The 26,802-nt window shown below is 41.3% G+C and overlaps 1 protein-coding gene across 2 annotated transcripts; it reads right to left on the reverse strand.

Annotated features, from left to right (window-relative positions):
• Window positions 1–1,052: 1,052 nt before the first annotated feature.
• Window positions 1,053–26,339, reverse strand: hycc1 (hyccin PI4KA lipid kinase complex subunit 1). 2 transcript variants are annotated; one of them, XM_074687071.1, is made up of 12 exons: window positions 26,163–26,339; window positions 15,535–15,616; window positions 13,208–13,309; window positions 12,874–13,053; window positions 12,096–12,176; window positions 11,894–12,009; window positions 10,878–10,973; window positions 10,008–10,124; window positions 8,900–8,987; window positions 5,899–6,061; window positions 4,533–4,848; window positions 3,084–3,213 (listed from the first exon to the last, which is right to left on the reverse strand). In XM_074687071.1, the coding sequence occupies exons 2-11, from the start codon at window positions 15,583–15,585 to the stop codon at window positions 4,574–4,576; spliced, it is 1,269 nt and encodes a 422-aa protein (XP_074543172.1). In that variant the 5' UTR covers window positions 15,586–15,616; window positions 26,163–26,339; the 3' UTR covers window positions 3,084–3,213; window positions 4,533–4,573. The 2 variants fall into 2 exon arrangements, with proteins under 2 accessions (XP_074543171.1, XP_074543172.1); XM_074687070.1 differs by lacking the exon at window positions 4,533–4,848 and having other exon boundaries at window positions 1,053–3,213.
• Between the last annotated feature and the right edge of the window lie 463 nt (window positions 26,340–26,802).

The following is a 26,802-nucleotide window of genomic DNA, read 5'->3' on the forward strand; positions in this document are numbered from 1 at the left end:
GTTCTATTTTTGTTTTAGATCGCCATCTTGTGGACACAGTGGTTACTACGCTACGCTACCGTAACACACTGATTCATACATACTTATTTTTTGATGAAGGTTGCCCTTTTCTACCTGGCGAAAACGGGCTTTTGAGGAAAACAATTAAATTAGAGATTAAAATCCAAAAAGGTTATGAATGAGGGTTAAAGATATAAATCAGGTTTAGGGTTAAGAATTGGGGAAGCTTTGCTTCCAACTGACTTTCTAACAAGGCCAGGCCTGCTGGCTTTTGGTATTAAACTGATTGTAGACAAGAAACTCATACAACCCATCTTCAGAAATTACAAACTATCCCTGTAATCAGGGCTTGACATTAACACCGGCCAACCGGGAAAATGCGGGTGGATTTCAGCAGTGGCTGGTAACACCGCCGCTCCCACTGGCCACTTTGGCGGGTTGAATTTTATCTCAAACATGGAGCAGAGAGACAAGCAAAAAGATGACTCTGATGATGAAAGCTCTGAGGAAATTTAATTTACCTCTCCTTCATTATCATTCTCATGAAAAAAGAAAAGATTTTCTGATTACAATTGTTAATAAATATTTAAGCAGACAGTGTCTCTTGCTGAGTTTTTATCAGTTCAATTAATCCCCTTTACCATTTTATTATAAGCAATAACAAACTACTATTTTAATTACTGTGTCTTAATAGACTGCATATTTTCATATGAAAGGAGTACAATGTTACACACAACTTTATCAGAGCTGAATACCTGATTAAGGACCTGTGGATTTTAACATTGATGTAGTCTTGTTTTGAGTGTGCATAGGGGTCATTTACATTTAAAGGGATTGTACATCTTTTTTAAGTAAACTTTAGCATGTTATCATCAGCTTTAATCATATTGAACATAATTATCCAACAACAAATTGTAGCCAGTGAAAATACTGAGTGGCTAGTAACTCAGGGATACCACTAGCCACAGTGGCAGGTGAGCAAAAAAGTTAATGTCAAGCCCTGCCTGTGTTACATTTTCCCATCAGTCAGAGTATAAAAATTCGAACACATGTGAAATATATAAACACTTTATTCCCAGAAGTTGTTGCAGTAAGTTATCTTCAGACATAGAAAGGCCAAAATAAACCAACTTCAGTACGACAGTATGATGTGGAACAAGAGTTTACCCATTCACATTCTGTAAATCCACATACAGAGACACTTTGATTGTTATCGTCCCACCAAGCTAATGTATGGACACTGGACAGGTCTAGTACACAGACAACAGGACACACTTTTTGCTTGGGGTGGGGCAGCATGAATGCTGGAGGACATCAAATGTAGCAGGTGGGCTGAGTTTCATTTAAATATTTTGGTACAAGAGCAATCACCCTGTTGTGTTGTGATGCGAACAACAATGGAGACATACTTCACATCACCAAAGTACTACAAAGAGCTGGAACAGAGCGTGCGTCAGACAAGGGGTAAAGATGCCCTGTTGCCCCATACGCTGCAGAATACACAGAGAAAGGTTCACTTTGAGTTCTTCACGCCATAATTCAGATCTATTCCATGATTTAACCTCAGTGAAGATCTGTGCAGTCTATGCGGTTTTAATGTGGAAATCGTATGAGCGACAGTGCACATACAAAATCTCACAGAAAAATATCACTGTGGAGAGTCAAACCTCTCTTGTTCATCATAAGAAAATACCAAAGTTGAAAACACAACTTGTTTGATCTCAAGTGCAAAATTCAATACTTACAAATCATTCACACACATTCTCCCCAAGATCAAAAACATCCTCCTAAATTTTAGAGGTTGGAGATTTAATTTCGCCATCAAATACACAGCAATTCAGGAAAGTGCCAGAGGAACAATAAGACAGGAAAGACAGGTAGTATTGCTTCTCCATCATGATGACCATACTGCCAAGTTGTAAACATAAAGATATTATCATGCTGCTTGGTTACGGAGTGTGTTGTTTTTTATGGTTTAAAGGGAAGAATGCAGATTTTTGAGTGTAAAAAAAAAGTTTGGGTGCTGTTCCCAAACGATGGAAAACACTGAGTAGGAGAAGTTTGTATTGCTATGGGTAGGGATCAGTTTTTCTTAAAAAAAAAAAGTAGAAGAAACGCTTGTTTCAAGTCGCAGAATCATACCTTGTTCATTGTATCATCAGCAGCCTTTGCTCAACAAAACATCACACACACAAACATCCACAAAGAACACACTCAAGCATGCTCACACACTCAACATTTGCCCTCTGACAGACCCGATGTCAGGATGGACATATGGAAAAGCCATGCAGGGCAATAAATGCCAATTAAAATATTTTTCAAATACTTTTCCACACAGTTTTTAGTAAGGAGTTTTCAGTGCACCACCTGCTCCTTTGCAGTCGAGTACAGTTTTGTCCGGGCATAACATCAGTGCACTGGTACAAACTGTTGAAGCTTGGAGTGGTCAAACCCTGACATCCAACATCCACCAGGCTAAAAAGAGACTGCTGGCAGAGAGAGGAGGAGTGGTGAGAGTTGATGGAGCTCCAGATGTGTTTACAGAGCGGGGCAGCAGCACAGACAATCAAAGACGTTCAGATGGAGTGACAGGGGAACTGGTGGGAGTGTTTGCTCGTGCGTTTGTGGTCTCTTTTGTTGGCATGGCTTGGAGTTCCAGGTCACAGGTACAGGGTCACGAGATCAAGGGTTCACAAAGGGTTCAAAGGTCGGAGCCAAGGTGCACACTGATGCTGGGAGAGCGCTGCGTGTGGTTTGGTGCTGGGCTCAAGTATCCCAACCCATCCTCCTGCAGGCTGCACGAGTAGCGGCCAACTTCGGAGGCGGTGTGGTTACTGTTGGGAGGGGCGTTTCCACTTGCCACCTGCTCGAAGGAGCGGGAGAAGACAGCGCTGGCAGTGCGCGTCAGGCTGGTGAGAGCTCCTGCCTTGGGCACCGATTGGCTGGAAGTGAGCGTGAGTCGCTTCACAGACAGCTCGGCGTTCTCACTGGCAGCCCGGCCAGTTCCTAGAAGGCTGGCTTCCTTGTCTTTGCTGGAGCGCCCACCGAGCCGACACTTCTTCATGGCCTTGGCCCCCAGGTTCAACGTGGTGACGCTGTTGCTGATAGTGATGGTAGGAGGGGTCATGTCAGGCCCCACCCCACCTGGCCACAACCCTTCATCCACCTCTGAAATATCCATCAGCTCATCCGGGGAACCCAGATCCACTGCGTCTGTGGGACAGAGAGGGAGAGAAAACGGACACAATGAGAAACAGGAGCAAGTGGTGGAGAGGAATAACTCCTCTGTCATCCAACCCACCTATTTATTCCAAAATTTAAGATTAATACCAATGAAAAATAATTTAATGCTTGGTCTTTAAACTTTGTGTTGGGTTGCATAACAGAGGAGTTCTGACACTGACCAGCAGGTGGTGTCTGTACGCCACAGCTTCAGCTGCCAGGGACACCTCACCACCTCCAGACAGTGCATAACTACATTACAGCCCAGCACACAGGTTAGATTAACCAGTCAGACAACAGTCAGTGGTTTATTGGCAGAGGAGTGCATGTTTGACCCAAAGGCAGGAAAGGACTTAAGCCTCGGAAAGACCACAAAGGGAAAGTAGAAGAAGGTAAACAAAGAGATAGAGTCAATCCTAAACACAACACACCTCTGTCTCTACAGACACACGTCTAAAAACTCTTTCCTGCTTTCTTTAAGGTCTGCATCCACCTGTGTGAGTCACCAACCACTTACACATACACACACATCTCTGATCTGATGCTACCATGGGACCAGAGCACCTGTAAGCAGCTGGTGCACAGACAGATAGGCAGGTCGCGATTGAATCTTTCATGGTTGGGTTAAATGTTGATAACAGGTCAGCAGTCATCGAAATATTAAAATAATTCAAGACCTGCATATCTTTCCTCAGCTTCTAGCTACAAGTCAGAGGGAAGTCATCTGTTCAGTGGTGCGACCCAGGAGGTAACATGTCAAGGCGTACTGAGGTGAGCTTTAAGAGATCCAGAGGCTTACTGCACCGTCCAGTAAAAACACAGGAATAAGACCCATAAATCAGAGCAGAGCATCATTGAGAGATGATATCTGAGGCGATTTCTGGTTAATGAAGTCCCCACTTTTTGCTTTTAGCCTGAAGTCTAAAAGAAACTAGGTACAGCTGTGGAAACATTTGCATCTACAGTTAATGTGTCATATTTAATGCTCTGAAACTACTCTCATACCCATTGTTTATGTGTGTGTAACCAATGTTCAGCTTTAAGAGGATTGTGTGATTCATTATTATGCATCTTTTATCAGGTTATTGGTCCGTTATCAAGTTAGATCATCAATAATTAATTAGATTTTAAGGACTCTCAGCAGGAGAACTTGGTGAGAAAGCTTCAGCCACATGGGAATGAGTGAATGAATAAATGACGTCGATAGACAGATGAGAGGAAAAGTGCAAGGTTGGTGGAGCCCAGCGCAAAAAGGTAAAAGTGGGAAGTCGTCATGCAGCTTCTCAGACTGCGCCCCTGCACATTGTTACCTAGGTTACCCCAGGACAGGGGCAGGGGGAAGGAGGGGACCTTAGTACTGGCTCCTCCCTGCGGAGGCCGACCCCTCATTCTCCACCATCCGCCTCACAGACTTCTGCCTCCTGACTTCCTGACCCCGTATGCTGGAGTCGTGAGCCCGGGGGTCCGGGCTGACCTCGGAGGCGCTGCCCATCATGTCGCTCTCAGGGCGCGGCCGCAGGGAGTCTCCGTTGGCCATTCGCTCGCCGCCCACGCCTGTCACACTGATCTCGGGGATGGCCACGCCCCCCTGTGCAGCGTCAATTTCTACACTCACTTCCTGGGACTCTGGTGGAGGGGAGTGTGGAGGCGGGGCATTGTATGTACAGACACACACAGATAGACAGACAGACGGACAGGTGTCATGCACACATACATGAAGAACAAAAAGACGGTCATGTGCACAGGCACACACGACCACGGGGACACAAGACACACAGAGGTTATCAATGTGATGGCAGAAAAATAAAAGACAAAAATCATAATTACAGAACAAAAAGCACGGTACATGGAGACAAAAACAAACACCATAGTGGGCCATCTCTCACCTGAACACTTAAAAACAATAATTCAGAATCATTTCCCCCTGCATCTGCACTTTAAGGAAGCCTTACATGCTGAACAAACAGCTCTGATAAAAGCAGCAATGAGCTGGATTCATGAGAGGAAAAAAGGCTGATAAGCTCACACTGAAAGCCACTCATTAAACAAACTGAGAGCTGTAATTGACCTGCCTCATCTGCACTCTGCAATTATGAGAGAAACCCTCTTTTCTCAGACTGCATACAGCAGCCTGTTATCATTGATGCTAAATGAAGATAAAGACTCCTCCATCCCATCTTCTCTGAATGCTTCCTTCAGCATTAATCTCAAACACACAACACAGTAAATACTTATGATTTCTAAATCTAATACTCTACCTGCTCTGTTCACTGTTTTTTTTTTCTATCAGCTTCATGTGAGCTTTGAATCGTCTGGTTTGGCATGTTTCTCACTGACTTCTCTCAAACTGACACCTGCCTCACGGAGATCATCGTGGAAATCCTGGCTGTAATAGCAGGACTCAAAAAGTAGAGGACAGCACGAGCTAGCAAACTGAGAAGGGATGACAACAACACTTACGTACACAATGGAACGATTGCTTAATGACAAGTCTTAAATTTCTGTTTTTCTCCTTTGAAATGGATTCGTTCCTTAATTTTGTATCAGCTAATACAAATGTGCTTTTGATAAAAAAAATGCAGTCACTGCACGTAGGAGTTGTTCTTGTTTTTCAGGACTCCCACACTTGTTTTCTCACATCTGAATGAGTCCCCCCCCCTTGGGTTTAAATCTCACCATTTCTCTTCCAGCGGTGTCCCCTGATAGACAGAGACGTGACAGCATTCCTGGAGATCCTGGAAGAGGTCGGTGTGATCTCCACCTGGATACTCCGTGCACCCTCTTTGTTGTTGCTCTTCAGTGCGGCGCCGTGCAGCGACGACTTGATGGCGTTACCCACCTGTGAGAGAAGAGAAGATAGCAACAAAGACAATACAGATAACTGCTGCTTTCGCAACCTCCGTTTTTTAAGTTGGAAATGAAATGTGAATAAACTAGAAATATATAAAACTATGAAACCATATTAGAGTGGGCATATTTTAAAAACAGCAGCAGTTTCCAAAGCTGTGCCATTGTGATGAGGTTTTTGAACCAAGGGAAGATTCAGCTGAGACACCTGAAATTACACACATGCAAAAAAGCCGTCCACTCTGCTTTAATCAGAGGTTTTTCAACTGGTACTTAATGTGCAATACCTGTCTTTCATGTTTATTTTCAATACTGTTCAATGTTTCATGTTCAATTTCAGTACATTGAGTGCAATCTCTGTCTGCGTTATCTTTTAGTCCCAGTACACCTTAGTGCATTACCCTGTTAAATACAGTTCATGTAAGTGCAGTATCTGGTTTATATATCTTATATCCTCTTTTGTACTGTTTGCTAAGTGCAATATCTGTTTAGTGTATCTCATTAAGTGCAATATTCTGTGTAATACCTTTCACTTAGTGCAATATCTGTTCAGAATAGTTCATCTTGCCTTGTCTACCTCTTTATGTAAAAGTTCTTATCTGGTTTAGTACTTATTGCTTTGGTACTTACTAATCCTTTATTGTTTTTTTTAATTGCATATCTGAATCTTATTTTATTGCATATCTGAATCTTATTTTATTGTATATCTGAATCTTATTTTATTGGATGTCCCTATTACATTTTATTTTTAAATGCTGTAATATGTAGAGAGCAATGGCAATACTTAATTACTCCCCTGGGATTAATAAAGCATTCCTGATTTTACAATTAACAATGTCAGCTCATCAGATGTGAAAAAGAAAAAGCCTTACTGATACAACTTTAATGCCTACACATGAATTATTGCTTCAAGACTATTTACAACACACAATACTGTTTATTTAAATGTTATAATTTCAAGCTGGCTGATGAAGGCTCTTAACTTTGATCAAATGTTTTGCATGAAAGTGTATGTTACTGTATCAAGAGTTAGGAAAAATATAAAGTGTGTTTCAGGAATAGACCGATTATCGGCCAGGCCGATTATCAGGGCTGATATTTGGCATTTTGGGGCACATTGACATCGGCCTTTTTTTAATCCGAAGGCCATTAATGCTAATGTCAATGGAAAATCCTACTGACGGGCGAACGCAATTAGCATCATGACTATCTCCCTGTCTATGAGCTTATTTTCACTTCCACAGACACAAAAATCAGTCCTCTTATCAATATCCAGAAGAATACATTTTTCTGCCCCTTAAAAAATGATAAGAAATGTTTTAAAGTGCAGACATTCAGGAGCTGCTTGTTGATGCTTCTCTGCTCTCACATAGTTTCTCCCTGTGTACACTATGGAAGCCCTAGATGGTCAAAACATGTAAAATCAGTCATGTGAAAACTAAACAAAATTCATTCAACTGCATTACACGCCTGTAAAAAGCAGCACAAACTCAATTCCGTCCAATTTTATTGCAGTTACATAGAAATTTTGGAAAAGGGTTTACTGTAGAAAACTTTAGCTATTCATTTTTTAAAGTTTTCATTTAACTTTATAAAATATGCTGCTAAACCTGGGAGCTGTTAAGTAAACATATGCTTGAAGACATTTTAATGCAGTTAAGTGTTGGAGTTTGTATTGTTCAAAATTTTTACACCAATTTTTTCACTTTGACTGCAAATTAATATCAGCTACAAATATCGGTTATCGGCCTCTTTGCCTACTAATAATCAGTATTGGTATCGCCCCAAAAAATCCATATCGGTCTATCTCTAGTGTGTTTCCAATTTGACTTAACGTGTGTGAAAACTCAGAAGAGCTGCAGAGCAAGTTTTGTTACTGTGTTCCTCTCCCACCCAATGAGGGGCAGACAAAGGCCTTACACAGAAATGATCTTTGATACTTCTCAGAAGTGCTTTTCTTCCCAAGTGAGATTGAAGTTTAAGATCATGTGACCGAACCAATAACATCCGATCATAATCCCATTTCTAGCAGATTTGTGAACAGGGATAAACCTCAAAGCTTAGCATAAACTGGCTGAGTTACACAGAATGGTGCTTTAAGACAAACAAACATGCTTTGTGTTTCGGTTTATTTCACAAGCGTTCTCATATTAATCTCCGCTCTCACTGGAAATCCTCAAGTAGCTCTTGTACTAATGATCCTGTTGAACAGTTGGGTACAAAACACGAGGTAGACGGCATCACGACCACAACACAACACAACACAACACAGCTTTTGTCTGACAGACCGCAGCTCATTGGCTCCACGTTAAACACGTCACAGAGCTATGCTAAGATAGCAGCCACCTGGTGAGTCACAGAGCAACAAGTAAACACATCCATACACAGACAGTAAGCTCCCACCTCATAGGAGTTTGGCTGTGCTCATGACATGTGTCCATGTGGCTTTTCTAAATTTTAAACAATGTTTTCAAATCCTATCACCATCCTGAGTGGTGGTATTTTGATTGTCGTGGAGCAGTACACCTTGACTTGTGTAGTAATACTCTGAGCTTAGGTCCAATCCTCCACTCCCTGGGCCTCAAGGATTATAGCTTAACTGCGCAGAGTGGAAAGCATGTAAATAATCTAGTGGGATTACACTGCTTGCAGTCGCTGACACACACAGAGCCAACACAATACAACATAGTGTGTTGTGTAAAGACCAAACTACAGGCAGGCATGTGTGTGTAAGTCACATGCTACTTCACAAGCACGTCTACAACAATAACACACACTACTACAATAAAACACACAGACATAAACACAAGAGAAAAGGGGTGGCACCCACCAACAGAGCCTCAGGGAACAGTTCAAGCTGGGCCCGATACAGGACGTCATCCAGCGCTTTAGATCCCAGGTCGACCTCCCCATTACACCTACACAAACACAAAAACAGACACAAACACACGACATACGAGTGTGAGATACGAGTCAAAGACACTATAGGGAGCGAAACATCCAAGTGCACTCAGGTGTGTGACACGGAGTGTAAACAGACTTTTGTTTGCAGCAGAAATCCACGAGGCTTCTCCAACAGCTCGCTTTATAGATCAGAGCAGCGACAGACTGCGCAGATCATAAAGATGTTGGCTAAAACAGCTGACAGGAGTCATTGCTAAAGGTTATCTTTGAATATGAACCTTTATGAAGAAATTAGATGTGGTAATAGTAAAGACCCAAAGCTGGGCATCTTAACAACCTTACAATAGAGCCCTGATGCAAACCAAACATGGTACAATCTGATTTAGAAAAATCAAAATGCCTTTCACACAGTGAAATGGGAAGAAAAGCCAGCTCTTTCTACAGTGTTTTGTTCAAACTTTAAGTCAAGCTGAAGTTGTGAACTGTAATTGTGAAAAAGGTGGTTGTCTTTTGCAAAAAGGACAGAATAAAGAGGAACTGAGAGGCTGAAATGGGATGGTATATGTTACTACAGATTATACTTGAGTCATGAGATTATCATTGACAATATTTTTAACGTTATATTAATGATTTAAATGGACATCAGCACCAGTTTAGCTAAAGGCCTCATTACTGGATGTCCAGTCTCATGAGCATCACAGAGTCACTGATACATGTGAAACTAACTTCTTCATGTTTATGAGAACTCACTAATTACTGGGTCTAATTATTTCAGAGATGAGATGAGTAGAAGATGATTCTGCTTCTGTTAAAGCTCCTGTGTTTGATTTACATTTACAAAATGAGCTACAACAGTTCTACGTAAACTCCTAAAACGGTCTGTACAATCAATTATGAACATCAATCAGCAAAAGTTACTGTACCAATCATATTTGTCAAGTTGCTTAGGAAAAAACAAAGGTTATAAAGGTGGAAAATGACCAAAACAAAAAAAATGAAAGTTAAATAATACATGAACCTATCAGTGCACTCACAAGGCGTAATGTATCCCCGTGATAAGCTGCACCAGGAACTCTGACGTGACTGTGAGCCGTGTGCTTATGCCTTTGTAGCGCCTTATCTGTTGCCGTGGGTACCCGCAGATACACACCCTGAAAGATAAACATTTGGAAACACAAAAGAGACGCTTGTTTAAGTGACAACAGGAGACATGCAATTAGAGGAAAACACTCCAGTGAGCCACTCGGTTTGTTTCCCAGTAAAGCCATTTATCTGTCCAATGCAACACTACATTATGATTCATTAATGGTTTAAAATACTGCCCACAAGATTTTAAATACTGTGTAATGTCAGAGGATGAACCGTGTTTGTAAATCATTTCCATATAAATAGGTTTCATAAATACTGAAAAATAAACACAGATTCAGCTTTAAACCGTGATGGCACCGAAGAGCTGCTATGAACTGTACACAGCAAACAGCCAGAGGTACAGGAAATGAAATCAAGGCTCATCACCTCTGTGGGTCCATGCTTATCAGAGAGCTGGCAGATCACCAAAACCTCACAGCTGCTTGTGTTCATAGCTGCTCTTTACCAAATAGTGCTATCTTGGATTTTTCTGGCAGCAAAATATTTAAGAGGATCAGAGGAGCAAGACAGATATTATGGTTGAGTGTGTGTGTGTGTGTGATGTGTGTGTTTGTGTGGAAGCAGCCTTCACAGAAACAATAACAATCAAAAAATGGCACAAAGGTCAAACGATAATACTCTGGGCTGCATGTGAGTAAAGTTTTCCAGTCCTCATGACAAAGTGACCCATGGGGTCACAGCAGTATGATATGAAGTTATTCTGATATATGTTGTGTGTGTGTGTGTGTGTGTGTGTGTGTGTGTGTGTGTATCACCTGGAGCTGAGCTGGCAGAGGGACTGGAGCGAGGTGGACGTCATGTAGCTCAGAGCGGCGTTGTAGCACAGCAACAGGAAGGTCAGAACCTCGAATCTGAACAACGAAAACACAACCTTTAAATGGCGTGTCTTTTGTCCAGCTATGCTGACATGATGCATCATCACTTCAAACTGAATTAAAACATCAAGTCTTACTCTTGTTTCACTTCCAGTTCTAAGATTTCTTGATTTGCATCACACTCTCTGTGAGCCCAAAGGTGTTGTTATTGATTTTTGGGGCTTATTGGATGTGTTTTTTTTTGTCAGTGATACTCCACTTTAAGCAGTTTCTTTTGAATAACTCCACTCTCAACACCACTTCCCAAGACCTGTAAACAGACACTGTAGTTTCTCAAAGAGAGCCAGCCTGTGTTTCACATTAAAGTTGTAAGCACTTTCAAGACAATGCCATCCAAAAACTGCTGCTTTTACTGGAAGAAGTATGAAATGATTTTGAGAAATGCCTCACGATCTGGCTGAAAAAAGAAACCAGACTTATAAAAAAAACATAAAAAACTCCTTGTTTAAGAATAAAAGGATTCCTTTCAGCCAGTGTGGGAATAGATTACAACGGAAAAGGGGACTGGAAACAGTTGAGGACATTCAGGGTTTGTAGCCTCATTACAGTAATTTAGGAAACGCTAACAGCAACAACATTGAAGTGAAGCCAACTGCCCTGGGCCTCTCTGCAGCTTGTGAAGCATGCAGAAAATGATTCACCCTGGCAGATGCTAAACTTTATATCACCGGGAAACATCTAAAGAGAGGAGACAATGTTTTTTAAGAAGATTTTAAAATTAACCTTGGGTTTTTGCTGCTTCACGAGTGCATGAATTTGCCAGACTGTCAGTCCTCCATCAGGCTGGGTTTAGTTTTAGTTTGGTCTACAGACGATGCTCTCTAACAAGAGCCATTTACTGACTGAGAAAACACTTGCATTCACCTAAAAACAGCTCAGTGCATCCTGCTTCTCACCTGTTCTGTGCTGTAAAGTTCTCTCTCTGGAGGTGTGGCCCGCTGTACACCACCCTGCTCAGACCGTGATTGGCTAGAGCGCCTTCGGTGAGAGCCATGGAGCCGATAGCTGAAGGCTGGAGGAGGACATGTCAAATCAAAGTTTTTAGATTGAACATTTCACCCACTGGAAGCTTGGTGTGAGTGTGTGTGTGTTCCTCACCTCGTGGTACACTGAGGGTTTGGAGAGGGAAGGAACGGTGAAGGATAACACTTTACTCTGTCCATCTTTGTCCACTATTTCCTGTGAGACACAAACACAGAGACAATGAGAAAACCTGTCTGTGGGCAACAAAAACAAAAGCTTATCTTTTCAAGCACACTCATCAGCAATGAGTGGGTGTTTGTGAGCCGACCTCAGGGTCTCGGTTTCCCCCACTCATCCTGCTGCTTTATGTCTCTACAGTTATTTGTGCGTAAATTGCGTGAATGCGTGCACACACAGACACACACACGCACACAGAACCCCAGGGTTTTGGTCTCCCCTCTGTGCATGTTAATGTCAAATAGATTAACTGGAGGCAGCTAGTGGGTTGAGCGACAGTTGACCTATTCTGTTATTCAAAGAGGAAGTTAAAGGACACAGCTCTCTGCTGATAAACGCCACATCAGGAGCCAAAATGGAAGGAAATAGGGGTCAATACACTAATACAAACATAAGCGCAGGGATCCCTCTGTGGGAGGCTTGATGATGTTGAAAGAAGCAACACATTCATATTTGCAAAGTCATTGTTTTTCAATTTCCCCTTTTTAATCAGTGTTTCCTGAAACAGCTGTCTAACAGGGCTGACAGTACATATGGAAGAGTTTAAAAACACGTGACGCAGACTCTAGAAATAAATAACAAGGGAATAGAGATCAGCTGTGACATAAAAATGTGGCGTAGAGAAATATATTGCGCACTTTGCACACTTATAAATGCACCACTACCTCCCACCTACCAGGTTGTAAATGCCCAGCAGCAGGGCCTCGATGCAACCGGAGGTGTGGGGGTCTCTGGCTGCGCTGACGGACAGGAGGCTCCACAGGAGCTCTGGCAAGAATTGTAGCGTGAAACGCTGCAGCTGTGGCTCGCCGCTGCGGTAAAACTCAAACAACTGGTGACAAACTGGCTCCAGCAACTGGGGAAGACAGAAAACACAGGTACGAGGTTTCACAACAAACCTGGAACACATTCTGCTACTAACATTAGATTACAGGTGTGTGGTGGGACTGGGAAAGTGTGTGTGTGACACATGGTTACATGTATTTTAACATAAAAGTGTGCAGACATACGTCGCTGTAGTTCTCTCGGATGACCTTGTAGAGCGCAGGGACCAGGGCACCTTTGTCTTTTAATGAGGCAGCATAGTTGGACACGGCACTGTCAGGAAGCGTCTGAAATACACACACACACACACAGACACACACATACATAGACAGCCGAGTCTTTAGACACAAGTGACTTAACTTAAGGCTGGCACACATTACAGGATTCTTCAACCCTTCACACATTTAGAGAGCACACACTTGATAACAGAAGACAGATCGCACAAAACCTCTCTCCTGATCTTAGAGTGTGTGGTGAGCACACCACACTTGATTGGCTTTGCTCCGGTAAACGTGACATTACACGCCGTAGCTGCTAGGCTCCTCTCAGAGCTCCCCACACACTACAGGATTTCTAATCTTTGGGGCGCCAATTCAATTTAAATTACGATTCTTCATTAGACGATTTTTGCAATTTTCAGTTTGCTTTTTTAACACCAGACCATGGGAAAAAGTTTGGTGATGATGATATTGTCTGCGAACTATATCAGGAGCCATATCTTTCCACTAAATGCACGTCACGTAAGTCAGAGAGAAACATTTCACCCTGTGCTGGAGAAAAGTGGTAACTTTTTTCCAATCCAGTTTGTTAAAGGGGACATATCATGCTAATCCCTGATTTAATACTTACATATAATATAATAAATTTGAAAACGAGACCTTACACCTCCTGAATTTTCATAAAATGAGATATTGTATTTTTTCTGATATCCTAGAACGAGATTTGATGCCTCTGAAAATAGGTCATTGACATTTGGCTGCGAGATTTCTACCTTCATGACGACACGAGGAGCCTCTCTTTTTATTGGAGTAATCTGATAAAGCAGCTCCTCCTCTGTGATGTCAGTTAGTCACACAACCACCACCGAGGGATACACCTACCAAGAGCCGAGTATAAACATATAAACTATACATGTTACAGTACCGGTTTGACTCACCGCACTGAAGCGTCCTGAGATGATCTGTGTCGAGGTGGATTTTCTTCCTCCTGAGCTGCAGAACCGTCCTGGTCTGACTCGGGGTCCAATACAAAAGGACGTATCCTACACTCTGCCATTTTATTAGTGCTGTCAATACCTCACGGTGAAGTTTTGGCAAACAGCAAACTCGCTCAGTCTGCTCCATTCAATGTAGCGATTTTGTAAATACTGCCATGGTGCAAAAACCGTCCCCTGGCTCTACCCCCTCTGCCCCTCTGAAAGAACTGACCAATCAGAGCACAAAGGGCTGTGACGTTGCGAGGTTACTGGAGGTCATTCTCGAAACAGAGCGTTTCAACGAGATCTTCAGAATGGCCTAAAATGAAGATATTGAGGACGCTATTGTGGGGCAATGAAGGAACTAAATGACTTGTACTGAGGGCAGAAATGCTTTACAGGCATCCTAGTCTGGTATAGTGAAAAGAAGAAACAAGCATGATATGTCCCCTTTGACAAAAACTGAAATGAAGAATTTATTAAAAAAATAATAGATCATTTGACAAAGAATCCTGATTTTGATATTGACAAACCAAAAATTCAAATACATCGATTTAACCCAATTTAACATATTCAATTTTTACAGTCTCTCAATTGGAGGCCTTCCTAGCGGACAAAATCACTCCTTACACACCCCACACCACAGGAAAATCACACACTATGTCATTTGCAGACATCAGATAATTAGGCCTTCACTTGCTTTGATCTTAGAGAGGAGATAGGGACAAAAATCAGCCCAGTTATCCTGCAGTGTGCGCCAGCCTTTAATTCTAAAAATAAACACACAGCATGAACAAGTATGTCAAATGTTTGTTGATGTATTCTGAATTTGATCTCTTTAATTTCGACATCACCTGCCAAGTCCATGACACACAGATTTGATTTCAGGTCAGAAACTTTCACAATATTAAGTTAAGAGGTAAGTAAGAGTGGAATTAATTCAATAAGGTGAGTGTAAGCAACAGAACTCATTTAGTTTCCCTGCGGTATGTGCAGGCAGGCTGCATTGATCTGATGGTTTTAGAAACAGGCTTCTCTGAGAGTGGACGACAGGTTGCTCCTCATGCACTCCACAGGAAAATCTAATTTCCTCCTCTAATATTACTCCTCGACAAGCCTCAGCTTCTGTAGCCGTCACCGATCGGGTGGTGGGTGCTCATGTGCAAGTAGCAATTTTCTGGCAGCAGGCACTTCAGAGAGTGCGTTCGTTTGTGTGAGAGCACCATTTTTATTTCAGTAATAAACATCAGCCCGCAGTGCACTGCATACTGATGAGAGATTCACACTTTTTGATGTACAAAAACGCACAAGCAGTACCTTAAATTCTGACAGCCATTCCTCCACCACTCCTTGGTCCATAGCCAACATGTTCCCTCATCTGCAGTGGAGTCACCTCTACCTGGAAGAAATTCAACACTCTGCGTTATTATTGACACACAGCAAATACAGAGAGCATCAAAGCAGTCACAGCTGCAACAAGGCTCCATCCATGTTTGCCAGCTTACTATTATGTGGTATCCTGCTATAAATATTCTGCTTCACACAGCAAACAATGTCACGGCAGTGGTGAACAGTGACTGTACTCACTCCAGGCATGGATTCAAAACTCCAAAGAAACATAAGTGTCTCCTACCCTCTCATTCCTCTCCAGACACACACACACGTACACACACCTCTGCAGCATGTACCTAACCTCATCTCAACTCAGGCTTGCAAATAAATAAAAAAAAAAAACACATCACCCACACAGAGAGAAAACCTCCAGCTTATTCATTTCATGGTGCTGGGTTTGAATGCTTGTTGAGCAGACAGTCTCTGATGTACAGACAGAAGAAGAGGCTCTTAGCTGCGTTCACTAACATTTACTCATCTCTGCCTCCATCACGCTTTATTTCTGATATCCCTCGCCACCCATCGAGGCACTCACACTGTTCACATCACAGCATCTCTCTTTCTCATTCGTTCTCTCCTCCTCGAGGCACTCAGCTCAGCAAAAGCAGCATTTTAATTTGGTTAACCCCTCTCTTATTACTGCTTCTTTTGCTCCACATGACTTTTTAATTCCATCTCTGTCTGTGTTTTAATAAAGAAGAAAAACGTTTTTTAGCGATCAGAAGACCAAGTCTAGCATGATGCTAAATCTGTCATAACCTGCAGAGCTGTGACTGGCATTTAAAAAAGTTAAGTTTGTATTATTCAAATTTTTGGTGCCAGTACTTTTTACTATAAATGCATATCAGCTCCAAAAATTGATTATCGACCTCCACGATTGGTCCATCTCTGGCAAGGGCAAAAAAGTAAATGAACGGAGATCAAATGTTATTTTTAACACTTAGCGTTGTCAAGTATCAGGCTATATTTTGCGCTACTATTACCCGGTGCTCTGAGATGTCAGTGAATCCTGGTGACCTACAAGTGCTTATTTACCAACTCCAACCTCACCAAGCTGAGCTAAAATAACTTCACTCTCCATGTTATTGATGAACTCTCAAGTTTTAAAAAACACAAACACAAACAGCTTAACCTGTGTCTCAGCCTTTAGCCCGTGCACTATCACTCGAACACTTAGTTTTCTTCTGATTTTCTGTCCTTTTTCTTTTAGATAGTCCAGCTCTACTGTCCACCCTCACTACAAAACAAATCGAAGAAATTGTTTTTAGCAGAGAAAAACTTGGATCTCTTTTCTGACTCCTAAACTTTGCAGATCAGCATAATTTGTGTTGGCCTGGGTCCAACTCAAGAAAAAGGTCTCAGAAATATCAGGATTGGAAAGAGAGAAAGCTGATAATCTCATTTCAAATTGTGGACAGATCAACAGACAAATATATAAACATGAGACTTTATCAGAAACAAGTTTGCATGCTAACAGGTACAGAGATCTTACCTGAGCTCATTAAAGCCACAGACAGTACAAACTTTTATAGCAGAGTCTGTGGAGTCATCCATTTGTTTCTAGTAGTTTTTTGAAGCCTATCATTATTGGGGGCCATATGGGAAATCCTGAGCTCAATCTATCTTTGTTCTAGTTTGGATGAGGTTTAGAGGCGGGACAAGTTATAAAAAATTGCACACTATACAGTGTGTGCAGATAGAGAAATGAGCTACTCAGACTGAAACTGTTCTTAGAAGCAGGCTGTAGACATGTTTACATTCACTGTAAAAATGGGACAATGTACTATTCTCCGTATTTGATTCCTTTACAATTTTGGGGTGCCAATTCAATTTAATTTGCAATTCTTCTATATTTCCGGTTTTAGTTAGTTTTGTTTTAACTAGACCATGTGGAAAAAGTTGAATGACGATGTCTTCTGGCTGTGTCAGGAGCCAAATTTTCCCAATAAATGTGAGTCAGAGAAAAACACTTCGCCCCCTGCTAGAGAAAAGCAGTAACTTATTTCAAACCCAGCCTATAAGACTGAAATTAAGAACTCCAATTTAAAAAAAAAAAAAATAAATAAAAGGTTTTTGAACAAAAAATCCCAATTTGAGTTTAAGAGAGATTTCTCTCCAGCAGCGGGGCGGGGAGGGAGCTTGGGGGGTATCTGCTCCAATCGACCAATCAGGTCAGACTGCTCCTGATTGGTCAAAAAAAGGTAATTGCTGACGTCGGAAAATCCCCAAAACCCAAACAGGTTTGTTTTCAGTCAGGATTTTACATTCACAAGCTCTACTAAGTACAGGTTTTGTCATGAAATATCACATTTTGTGGGCTGGGAGGAAAGCCAAAGACCCACAAATTTCGCTAAAAGACTTAAAGTGATTTTTGCACAATATGGGACCTTTAAAAACTGCAGTTTTTAGCACTTCTACATTGACTTCATATTTTGAGAGTGGAGGCTGCTGATTGGTTAAAAAACTTAAAAAAAAAAAAAAAAAAAAGCTAATTAAACCCGTGCCCAGCAGGGAGTCAGACATTTTTATTTGATCCAGTATGACCTTATCAGCACTCACCAGAGAACAGCTGGGGCTATCCACAAAGTTGTAAGTCTTATCTTCTGCTATAAGTACAAAACTCCATCACTTAGGAAGTAAATGTTCCACATAAATCTTTTCAGAAAAACACAGGATGATCCCAGAGGTCAGTGAATGTCTAACCTGAATTGTTTGTAGTGATCTGTCTAAAAGTTGTTGAGATCTTCCGGTTTTAGGGCAAAACGCCAGACAGATCTGTCTTCACCTCCTCATGGGAGGCGATGGTTGGTTGCCTTCAGGCTTCTGAAGCATAACAACTTCCTGTTTTATTTTTTCCTTTCTAATTAATATGTGAAAACTGAACCTGAACTCTAAGTATGAAGCATTTCTGAATACACAAATGTCTCTGGATACACAGGAGTCACCTGGATCACCTCTGCAGTCTGGAGGTGGACTGACTCTTGTTGTAACTCTGAGAGATCCGAATGTTTTCCACCATCAGCCTGCTTTCTTTGTGGAGTACTGCAGTGTCTGAGAGCTTGAAATTATCAGCACAAGGCTAAATAGGCTGTTGAATGCAGAAGCAAAGTCCATGTTTGGTAAGTCTGATCACTGAGGCTGGGAGGAAAGAAGGAGGGAGGAAGAAGTCCTTCTATGAGCACACTTGTCATGCAGAAACGTGTGTCTGGATCTGAGATGAAAGTGGCATAAGTCCACTTTTTAAAACCTATTCTACTTCTACATTATCTCCTCTTGGAAGTATAATCCTTATGGCTGTGATAAGAAAAAGTTGAAGCATATTCTAGAGGAGAGATGGATAGAAAAAAACAGATTACAGATGCTGAAGTTCACAGATGGGATTAAAAATCACAGTGGATAAAAAAAGAAATTTATAATAACAGAAAATGTGATTGAAGACTTCTGTTTCATGTGTTTTATGAAAAACAAATTAAAGATTGATTTTCATCTCTTCTGCCCCTCCACTCAACCTCATCTCTCGCTTTTCATTTCTCCTCCTCTTTAATCTGTGGTTCACACATGCAGATGCTTTATTCTGTATTACTCTGGTGTGCTTGGTCCCTCCATGGCAGCCAGGTGTCTATTTATGGACTGTACCATAGACAGGCACGACAAAGGGGGAGGGGAGCTGGTGACTCATGAAATGGGGAAGGATTATACGGCAGAATAGCCTCCATTTAGAGAAATTAGTACTTTGTGCTTCTGTTTTTTTTGTGTAATGGTTTCTGAGGAGGAGAAAGAATGTGAAGCGGTTTTAATGGAAAACTCTGATGATGAGGAGAGGTCTGTGATTAGAGTGTGGATGAGTCAGACCTGTAAGAGGATGTTTCTCCTCCCACTGAGTCACTTTTAACTTGTCAGCTCGATACACAGTGACATCTTAGGCCTAACATCTGTATCCAGAAAGAAATCAGAACAGACTCACATGGAGAAGCATCCGCGGAGATCTAACATTTAGACACAAGTGACTGTAACTGACTTTAGCACTTCAGTGAAGTAGACGAAAAGAGCTAATTTAATACATATAAGTCAAAACACATGAGGAACGTAAATATGCTCACCACATACAAGTAACAGTAGTATAGTAATGAGGAGGAGTTTCAGTTCAGCCAGTCACACTCACCTCACAAGCAAACAGTTTTTAAACTTTATCATCATGATGAACAAACTTATATTGATTCTGTTACAGTTTTTGGGGTGCTGATTCAATTTAAATTGCGATTTTTTGATGTTTACGATTTTTATATCAGACCATGTGTCTCATAAAATGCACATCACATGAGTCAGAGAGAAACATTTCACACTCTGCAAGAGAAAAATTGTAACTTTTTTTGATCCAGTTTACAAACAAAGACTGAAATGAAGAATTTGAATATGAAAAAGAAAACAATTTTTTGACCTTTTAGTTGTCAAACCTAGAATTACCTGTTTTTCTAAGCACACTTGAATGTGTCCACTACCGACTTTGTGATGAAATGATCTTAACCACAGGGATAAATCATTGTAACCCTACTTATAAATGTCCCTTTCATCTCATGAATCCCATAGGGGAACCATCAGGTTCAGAGTTTTTTTTTTCCACCAACAGTCATAAAGTTTTATACCAATACTATTCCCCAGTGAGCATGCTCATGTCTGTTTTTCTGTTAACCCTAAATTATTTAATGCAGTATGTCTGTTGTACCATTGAAATAATAACAATAACTTTCAAATCTAATAACTGGTAATGGAGAGACAGCTTTGGACAAGGCTGTAAATCTAGGCACAACACTGGTGCTACACTATACACTATACACTACACTACACTTTTGACAATAAAAATAAAAGACATCTCAATAATAAAATAGATCATGTTTCTTGCCACAATACTCATCTTGCATTCTTGAAACACTGGGATGCATCACTCATTACTAATCTTTGTAGTGATACATGTTAAAAAAAAAGGCTGTGACGGCAGCCTCAGTTGGTCTGACACTAACCACCTGTCAGTGGTTTAACGTTTTAAAAATAACTACAAAGAAAAAGTGACGAGTGCTTATGTTAGTGGGCTTGTCTTCTCATCCAGGTCTCTAGGGGGCATTAGCTTCAGTCTCAGTTTGTCTCACTATCACCACTGATAAAAAACCTCCTCAGAGCAGCTGTAATATTTTTAAACTCTTACTTTAATTTGTACATCAGAGCTACTATTTCTTTATTCTCATAAATCCTCAAATTCGATACACATCCTGTGTTTTCTACTGTTTGTGCAGCTCAAATGGAAAATTATGGTTATTTTGTTTTTCAACAAGTTGGCACTTTTTCTACAACAACCAACTGATTAATTAATAGGGGTGGAAGAGAAAATCGTAGCAAATATCAGGATTTTGTGTATGACATTATCAAAATCAAGATTCTTTGTCATTTTTTTTTTCAAATTCAAATTTTTCATTTCAGTCTTTGTTAATAAACTGGATTGGAAGTGACCACTTTTCTCCAGCAGATGGTGAAATGTTTCTTTGCGACTCACACGAATTGCGTTTTATGGGAAATTATGGGTCCTGATATAGACGTTATCATCCTTGTTTAACTTCTTCACATGGTCTGGTGTTAAAAAAGCAAAGTAAAAATCGTAGATATCGAAAGATCGCAATTGAACTTGAATCAGCACCCTAAAAACCGTAAAAGAATTGAATTGCAAGAATAGAATAGGGTCCCAGCCCTATTATTAATTGTTCTTTCAGGCTTTACAACAAGAACAAGTGAAGTTGGAAACACTCGCTCATCTGCCTGATTCTGTATTACAGGGTTAAGTTCTTGTTATTTTACAGAATAAAAAAAAAACAGTCAGGGCTAGTTTTGTTTTAGCAGTAACCACAACAACACAGTGGATGGCAGCCCTTACAGACAAAACCAGCATATTATTATTGATTAAGATAACTTACATTAACTTCAACTTTAAAAATGACATTTGAAAGTGAAACTTTGTAACTTTCATGAGCCAAGGTCAACATCTTCAGAGGTTTGTTCTGTCAAATCAATAGTTTATAGCGTCAAACTGGCCTTTTTAAAATCACTATAAAAAGAGCGTCAAGTTATCAGACTTTTAAAGCCCCTCAATAGGATGACTGACTAAAAATTGATGCATTGGGCTACTTACCTGTGCAAGCATTGATTTTTCAATCTGAAGCTGCATTCAAACCTCAAGAGACAGCAGGGTAAACAGCTACCAGCAGAAGAAAATAGAAAAGTAATTGCCCTTAGAGTACACCACAGAGCGTTATTATGTCATTAGGCTGATGTCTGTCTTCCGTCTAAGTCTGATAAACTGACTGTGGGCTATCTCGAGCTCATTATAGGCTCACAGATGATGGCTGGAATTAATATGGAACAAAGATACACTTTCAATGATGCTAGAGCTCAGAAAACTTCTCTGTGTAACTCTAGCACGATGAGCAACACACACAAGTACAAAAATGAATAAATCAGTGTTAGGAATAAGCGGCTAAGCAGGCTTGACAAGAATAAGTAACAAACCAGTGATCAGTGATGAACAAGGAGCTGCATGGTGAATGCACCCGAGGGGCTGAGGAGCGGAGGGTGAGGGGGTGAACTGAGAGCAGATCGATGGCTGAATGAATTGAGGGAGAGGTTATTGGACAGTTGGAGAGATATGGGATAAAAGGAATGCATGACAACCCAAAAATGGGATAACTAAAGAGGAGTTGGAGGGGTCAATAAAAGAGGAGAATTTGCTTGGTTTCTATCTGCTCTGTCCCCGGCATCCTCCAAGACATGGAAACACACGCCGCTTTGTGATGTAAACAGGCCCAAAAAATGGATCTAACCCATGTGATTAGCAGCCTAACTGTGGCTTACTCATTTTTTCACAAATACTAAGCTCCGACAAGGCCAAGTGCTTGCAAAAGAGCGATGGAGAATGTGTCATGCATTGCACAAGCCTGTGTGTGTGTGTGTGATTGCAAGTGTGTTTATTTGATGCCGGGTTGGGCAAAACCTGTTCCTGTGAGCGAGCTAAAGTTGACAGTTTTTTTTTTCCTCTGAATATACACCCACTCTGGTGTCTTAGTCTTCCTCCAAAACACACACACACACACACACACACACACACACACACACACACACACACACACACACACACACACACACAACAAGCAGTGCTGGCATACTAAATGAGCTTATTTTTGACTCCTCCTTCCATCTCAAACAGGTCTCCCTTCAGTTTACATTCCTAATCCTTGTAGTAAGTGTGTTCACATGTCTTGACAGAGCAACCGCAAAACGGGAGAAAGACTCACCACACACGAACACGCCTTCACACGGAGAAACAGCAGGAAAAGCGGCGCTTTCTGAACGTGAAAATGTCATTTGACACCCAACATACCTGTCTGGGAAAGCCGGTCAGGAGAGGGAATTCAACGGAGCTCATGAGAGACTGGCTGAGGAGGACACCCACTCACATTCATATCCCTGCCTGCTGATTAACACAGCTCCTACTACACTTGTGCCTTGGAACCTTTCAGGAAGTAAGCAGGCCAATGAGACTGAAGGCTTGAACAGAGGGAGGAAAGGAAGTGGAGTGAAAAAGACAAAGTGGGTGGGTTTTTAAAGCTGCCCCAGCTGCTTTTTCCTGTGGTACAGGGTGCGAAGCGAGCAGGAAAAGCTACTGGTTAGGCTGATAATAGCGAAGACACCTGAAGATGTTCTCTGGAGGGATTACAGCCACAGAAAATGAAGAGCTGTAACATGAATCAAATGTGGAAAATCAAGCACAAACTTTCTTAAGTATGCTGGGCTGACTCAACTCTGGAAGAGACACACCCAAAACCCCAAAAAACTCATGAAAAGCAACATGAAACAGAAATGACAACACACACCTCAGTCTAAAAAAGACCCTGCTGTTGACAACCTGTAGGAAGCTGTCGAGTGACTTTCAACTAGAATGGAAGAAAAAAACGGTAAAAGAACTATTCTGAGATGCTGTTTGATGTCCAAGTAAAGGTGAAGTCAGTGTTATGTAACCGTGGTAATAAAGGGCAGAGTCTCCAACAAACCAGGCACACACAGCTTGACCAGCAGGCATGCTACAAGCGATCCATTCCAGTAACCCTAGCATCTTGTTTTGACATCTCTTTTCAACTCGTACTGCATCTTCGTCGTCTTTATTTGGACTTTCTTGGCCTGCGGTTAACCCTGTTGCATCATCGCCTCCCACCTTGCTCCCCCCCAAGGTCTTCTTCTGAAGCAGGTTGCTTTAAGCATTGAGGTTCTGCTTTTCTGCTTCTGCTTTTCTCTCACATTCACACACACACACACGCACATACAGACACAAATACAACCGGGTACAGCCTGCAGCAAAGTAGACATGACTACAGAGTCTGTGGTTTGTGTGCGGTGTTTGCTGCTGCGGGAGACAGATAGAGAGATCTGACAGGGAGGAATCCTCTTATAGCAGCCTACGCTCTTTTCTCCATCGCCTCTAAGCCAGTGATGCGTCTTCGCTCCTTCTCTTCCATCCCCTCCAATTCCCTGTGCTGCTGTATCAAGAGAGCCTGAAGAGAAAAGTCACTAAGATCCATGATTGTCTAATTTAACTCTGTCTTTTATTCCTCTCACATTCATCTTCACGCCTGAGAGGAATAACTCCATAATAAACACTCAATGTTTTGCACAAGATTTCACATTCAGACACTCATTTTCTTGCAGAAAATATTCCTAAACTAATTGATTCTTTGTAGTGATAAGACTATCAGTGTCTACTAAAGCAAACTTTCAATGAAAACATCCACATCTGTACTTCACTGAACTGAATGTGTAGATTCAGAATTTGACAAAATCTAAAGACATTACTGTCGTTTTCATCCCTCAAACTGTGAGGACACATCACAGAGACCTCAGGCATGGGTGACTGGAGTTGTGATGCTGGATGACAGTGCAGCGCGCACCAACTTCTTGCTCCATGACCTGGCGGGCTTTACTGTCAAGAAGTATTAAAATGCACAGAGACACAAGCAGGAATGAATACGGCACAATCACAAGCCTGGGTATAGTTTTTACACATGAACACACACAAAATCTAACCTTAAGGACTTCACTTTAATGGAGCACAAGCACCGACCCAACAAACACAGGTTAAGCCTGTCAACACCCATGCATACACATATACACTAGGACTGCAGGTATCGAATATTTTAGTATTCGAGTATTCTACTGAAAATCCCATCGATTAATCCAGTAATCGGATAAAATACATTTTTGTTTAGTTAAAGAGCAGTTATTTTTCAAATGGAATTTTTTCTCTTAAAGAAATAGAATTTTCTCATACAGCATGTGAACAAGAGCACTTGCTTTGTTAGCTCCAAAATTTGTAAACACACTTTGACACATTATTTGTGCTTTGTACATCTCATCAAATGTTGCGGACCCAAATGGCACCCTTTTCGTAGAATGACCCATTTAGTCTCCAAACTCCAGAAAAGAAGCTAGATTTGTTGCTAGTTGCTATTTTGTATAAGAGGTAGCTAAGGGGTCTGAAAACTGTCTTAATATGGCCTCAGCTCTATTTGAAATACCACTCTTTGATCGTTAAAAAAAATTAAACGATTCCTCGAGGCGGAGAAATTTACTCGAGTAATTTTTGCAATCGAGTAGCTCGAATCATTCGTGGAATTGTTTCAGCTCTAGATGAAACCGTTCAGTAGATCTGTAGCACACAACTAGAAGAGTAGCCTTAAGGAAGGACAGAGGAAGCTGAACTGATTTTGTTCTTGTTTTGACAGCAGCACAGTAGTAAACGCTCATTTTCATACAACGGCTCTTCCAAGCTTGACACTCAGACAGGAAACCCCTGAACTGTGTCTGAGAGCTACAAAGGAAAGCTGCATCACATGACAGCTATTAGAAAAATCCTAACAACGCATTATCTAACATTGCCGTCTGTCGTGCTGGCGCCCGTACACACATGTAGGAATCACCTGAGGAATCTTAACCAGTAGTCTACCAGGATCCTGCCACACACTCTCTCTCACACACACAGGGTATGACCAAAGTCAGGTACAAAGTCTGCCCCAGCTTTAATCTACAACAGCAACAAATGATTGCTTAGTCAGCTTGACGCGTTAAAAAGCTTTCCTATTACGTCTGATGTACTATTCCATATTTTTATGCTCAGGTAACCACTGAAAACCCTTTAAGCTGCTAAACATGGGGCACTGCTAACCAGCTCGTTTGCCTCAATGACAACCCGGTTAACCCAGCCTGCTTTGCAATAACCATGTCTCACATAACTTGAGGCTCAATGGAAAACATTAGCTTTCCCTCTTATATAATGCTGTGTATTAGTTAACGAGTATCAACCAGCGCATGTAAAATAATCCCTAACCGTCACACTCTATCTCTGTCGGCTTGCTGAATGACTTCGAGCTGTCACTATCGTTGCTCACAGATTAGCTTGCTAGTTAGCTCGGTTGGCTAAGGCGCGACACCAGGTAAACAAGGGGAAGTTGGTGTTTACTTACTGGCATGCTATCAGTCAATATCCTGGTAACGCTGTCCTCTATCGTTCTGGCGAGACGACTAAACAGCTATCACTCCGCTACTCCATAAATCTCCTCAATAATTCATCAACATCAGCTCCTTCCATCTTCATTACTTTCTCCACTCAGACTACCTTTAGGCGAGCACACTCTGTTTCATTGACGTGGCAGGCGTCTGGACCAATGAGTGAGCAGTTTATAATGTAGTCGCCGCGCCCCCATATCCAGTGTCCAATCAGATTGGCCGTAGGGTGGTACATTAATAATTTCCACGATCGCGGTAGGTAGTCGCTGTCAGTCTGTGCTCTTTGACAGCAGGTTGATCTGTTACTGATGAATCACATCAATAAGTCATTTTTCTAACTGGTTAATTGAAACATTTTAAGAGCAACTGTAAGATTTATCTTTTCGTTAATGGAGTAAGTCATTTATAGTGACTCCTTTTGTTAAATTACACTCTTTTGGTATTGTGGATATGTAATTATGCTAAAAGCAATCTTGTCCCACTAGTACTTAATCTAATCGAACTAAAAGGACTCAATAATATGTTAACTGAGTACTTTTGATTTAATTTCTTAGTTTTATGCGTTTTATTCCACAAGAAAATTATGAAAATATTGAA

This window comes from Halichoeres trimaculatus, unplaced genomic scaffold, assembly GCF_033239565.1.
Source record: "Halichoeres trimaculatus isolate MK-OKI-2021-1 unplaced genomic scaffold, fHalTri1.1 fHalTri1_scaffold_14, whole genome shotgun sequence".
NCBI lineage: Eukaryota > Metazoa > Chordata > Actinopteri > Labriformes > Labridae > Halichoeres > Halichoeres trimaculatus.

Excerpts from the sequence above, each read along its gene's own strand:
- hycc1 (XM_074687070.1), bottom strand. The coding sequence starts at position 15,585 with ATGTTGGCTATGGACCAAGGAGTGGTGGAGGAATGGCTGTCAGAATTT. Across the intron at positions 13,054-13,207 it reads TCCGAGAGAACTACAGCGAC|TTGCTGGAGCCAGTTTGTCA; the intron begins GTATGTCTGCAC and ends TGTCTTCCCCAG. Across the intron at positions 10,974-11,893 it reads AACTTTACAGCACAGAACAG|ATTCGAGGTTCTGACCTTCC; the intron begins GTGAGAAGCAGG and ends TTCGTTGTTCAG.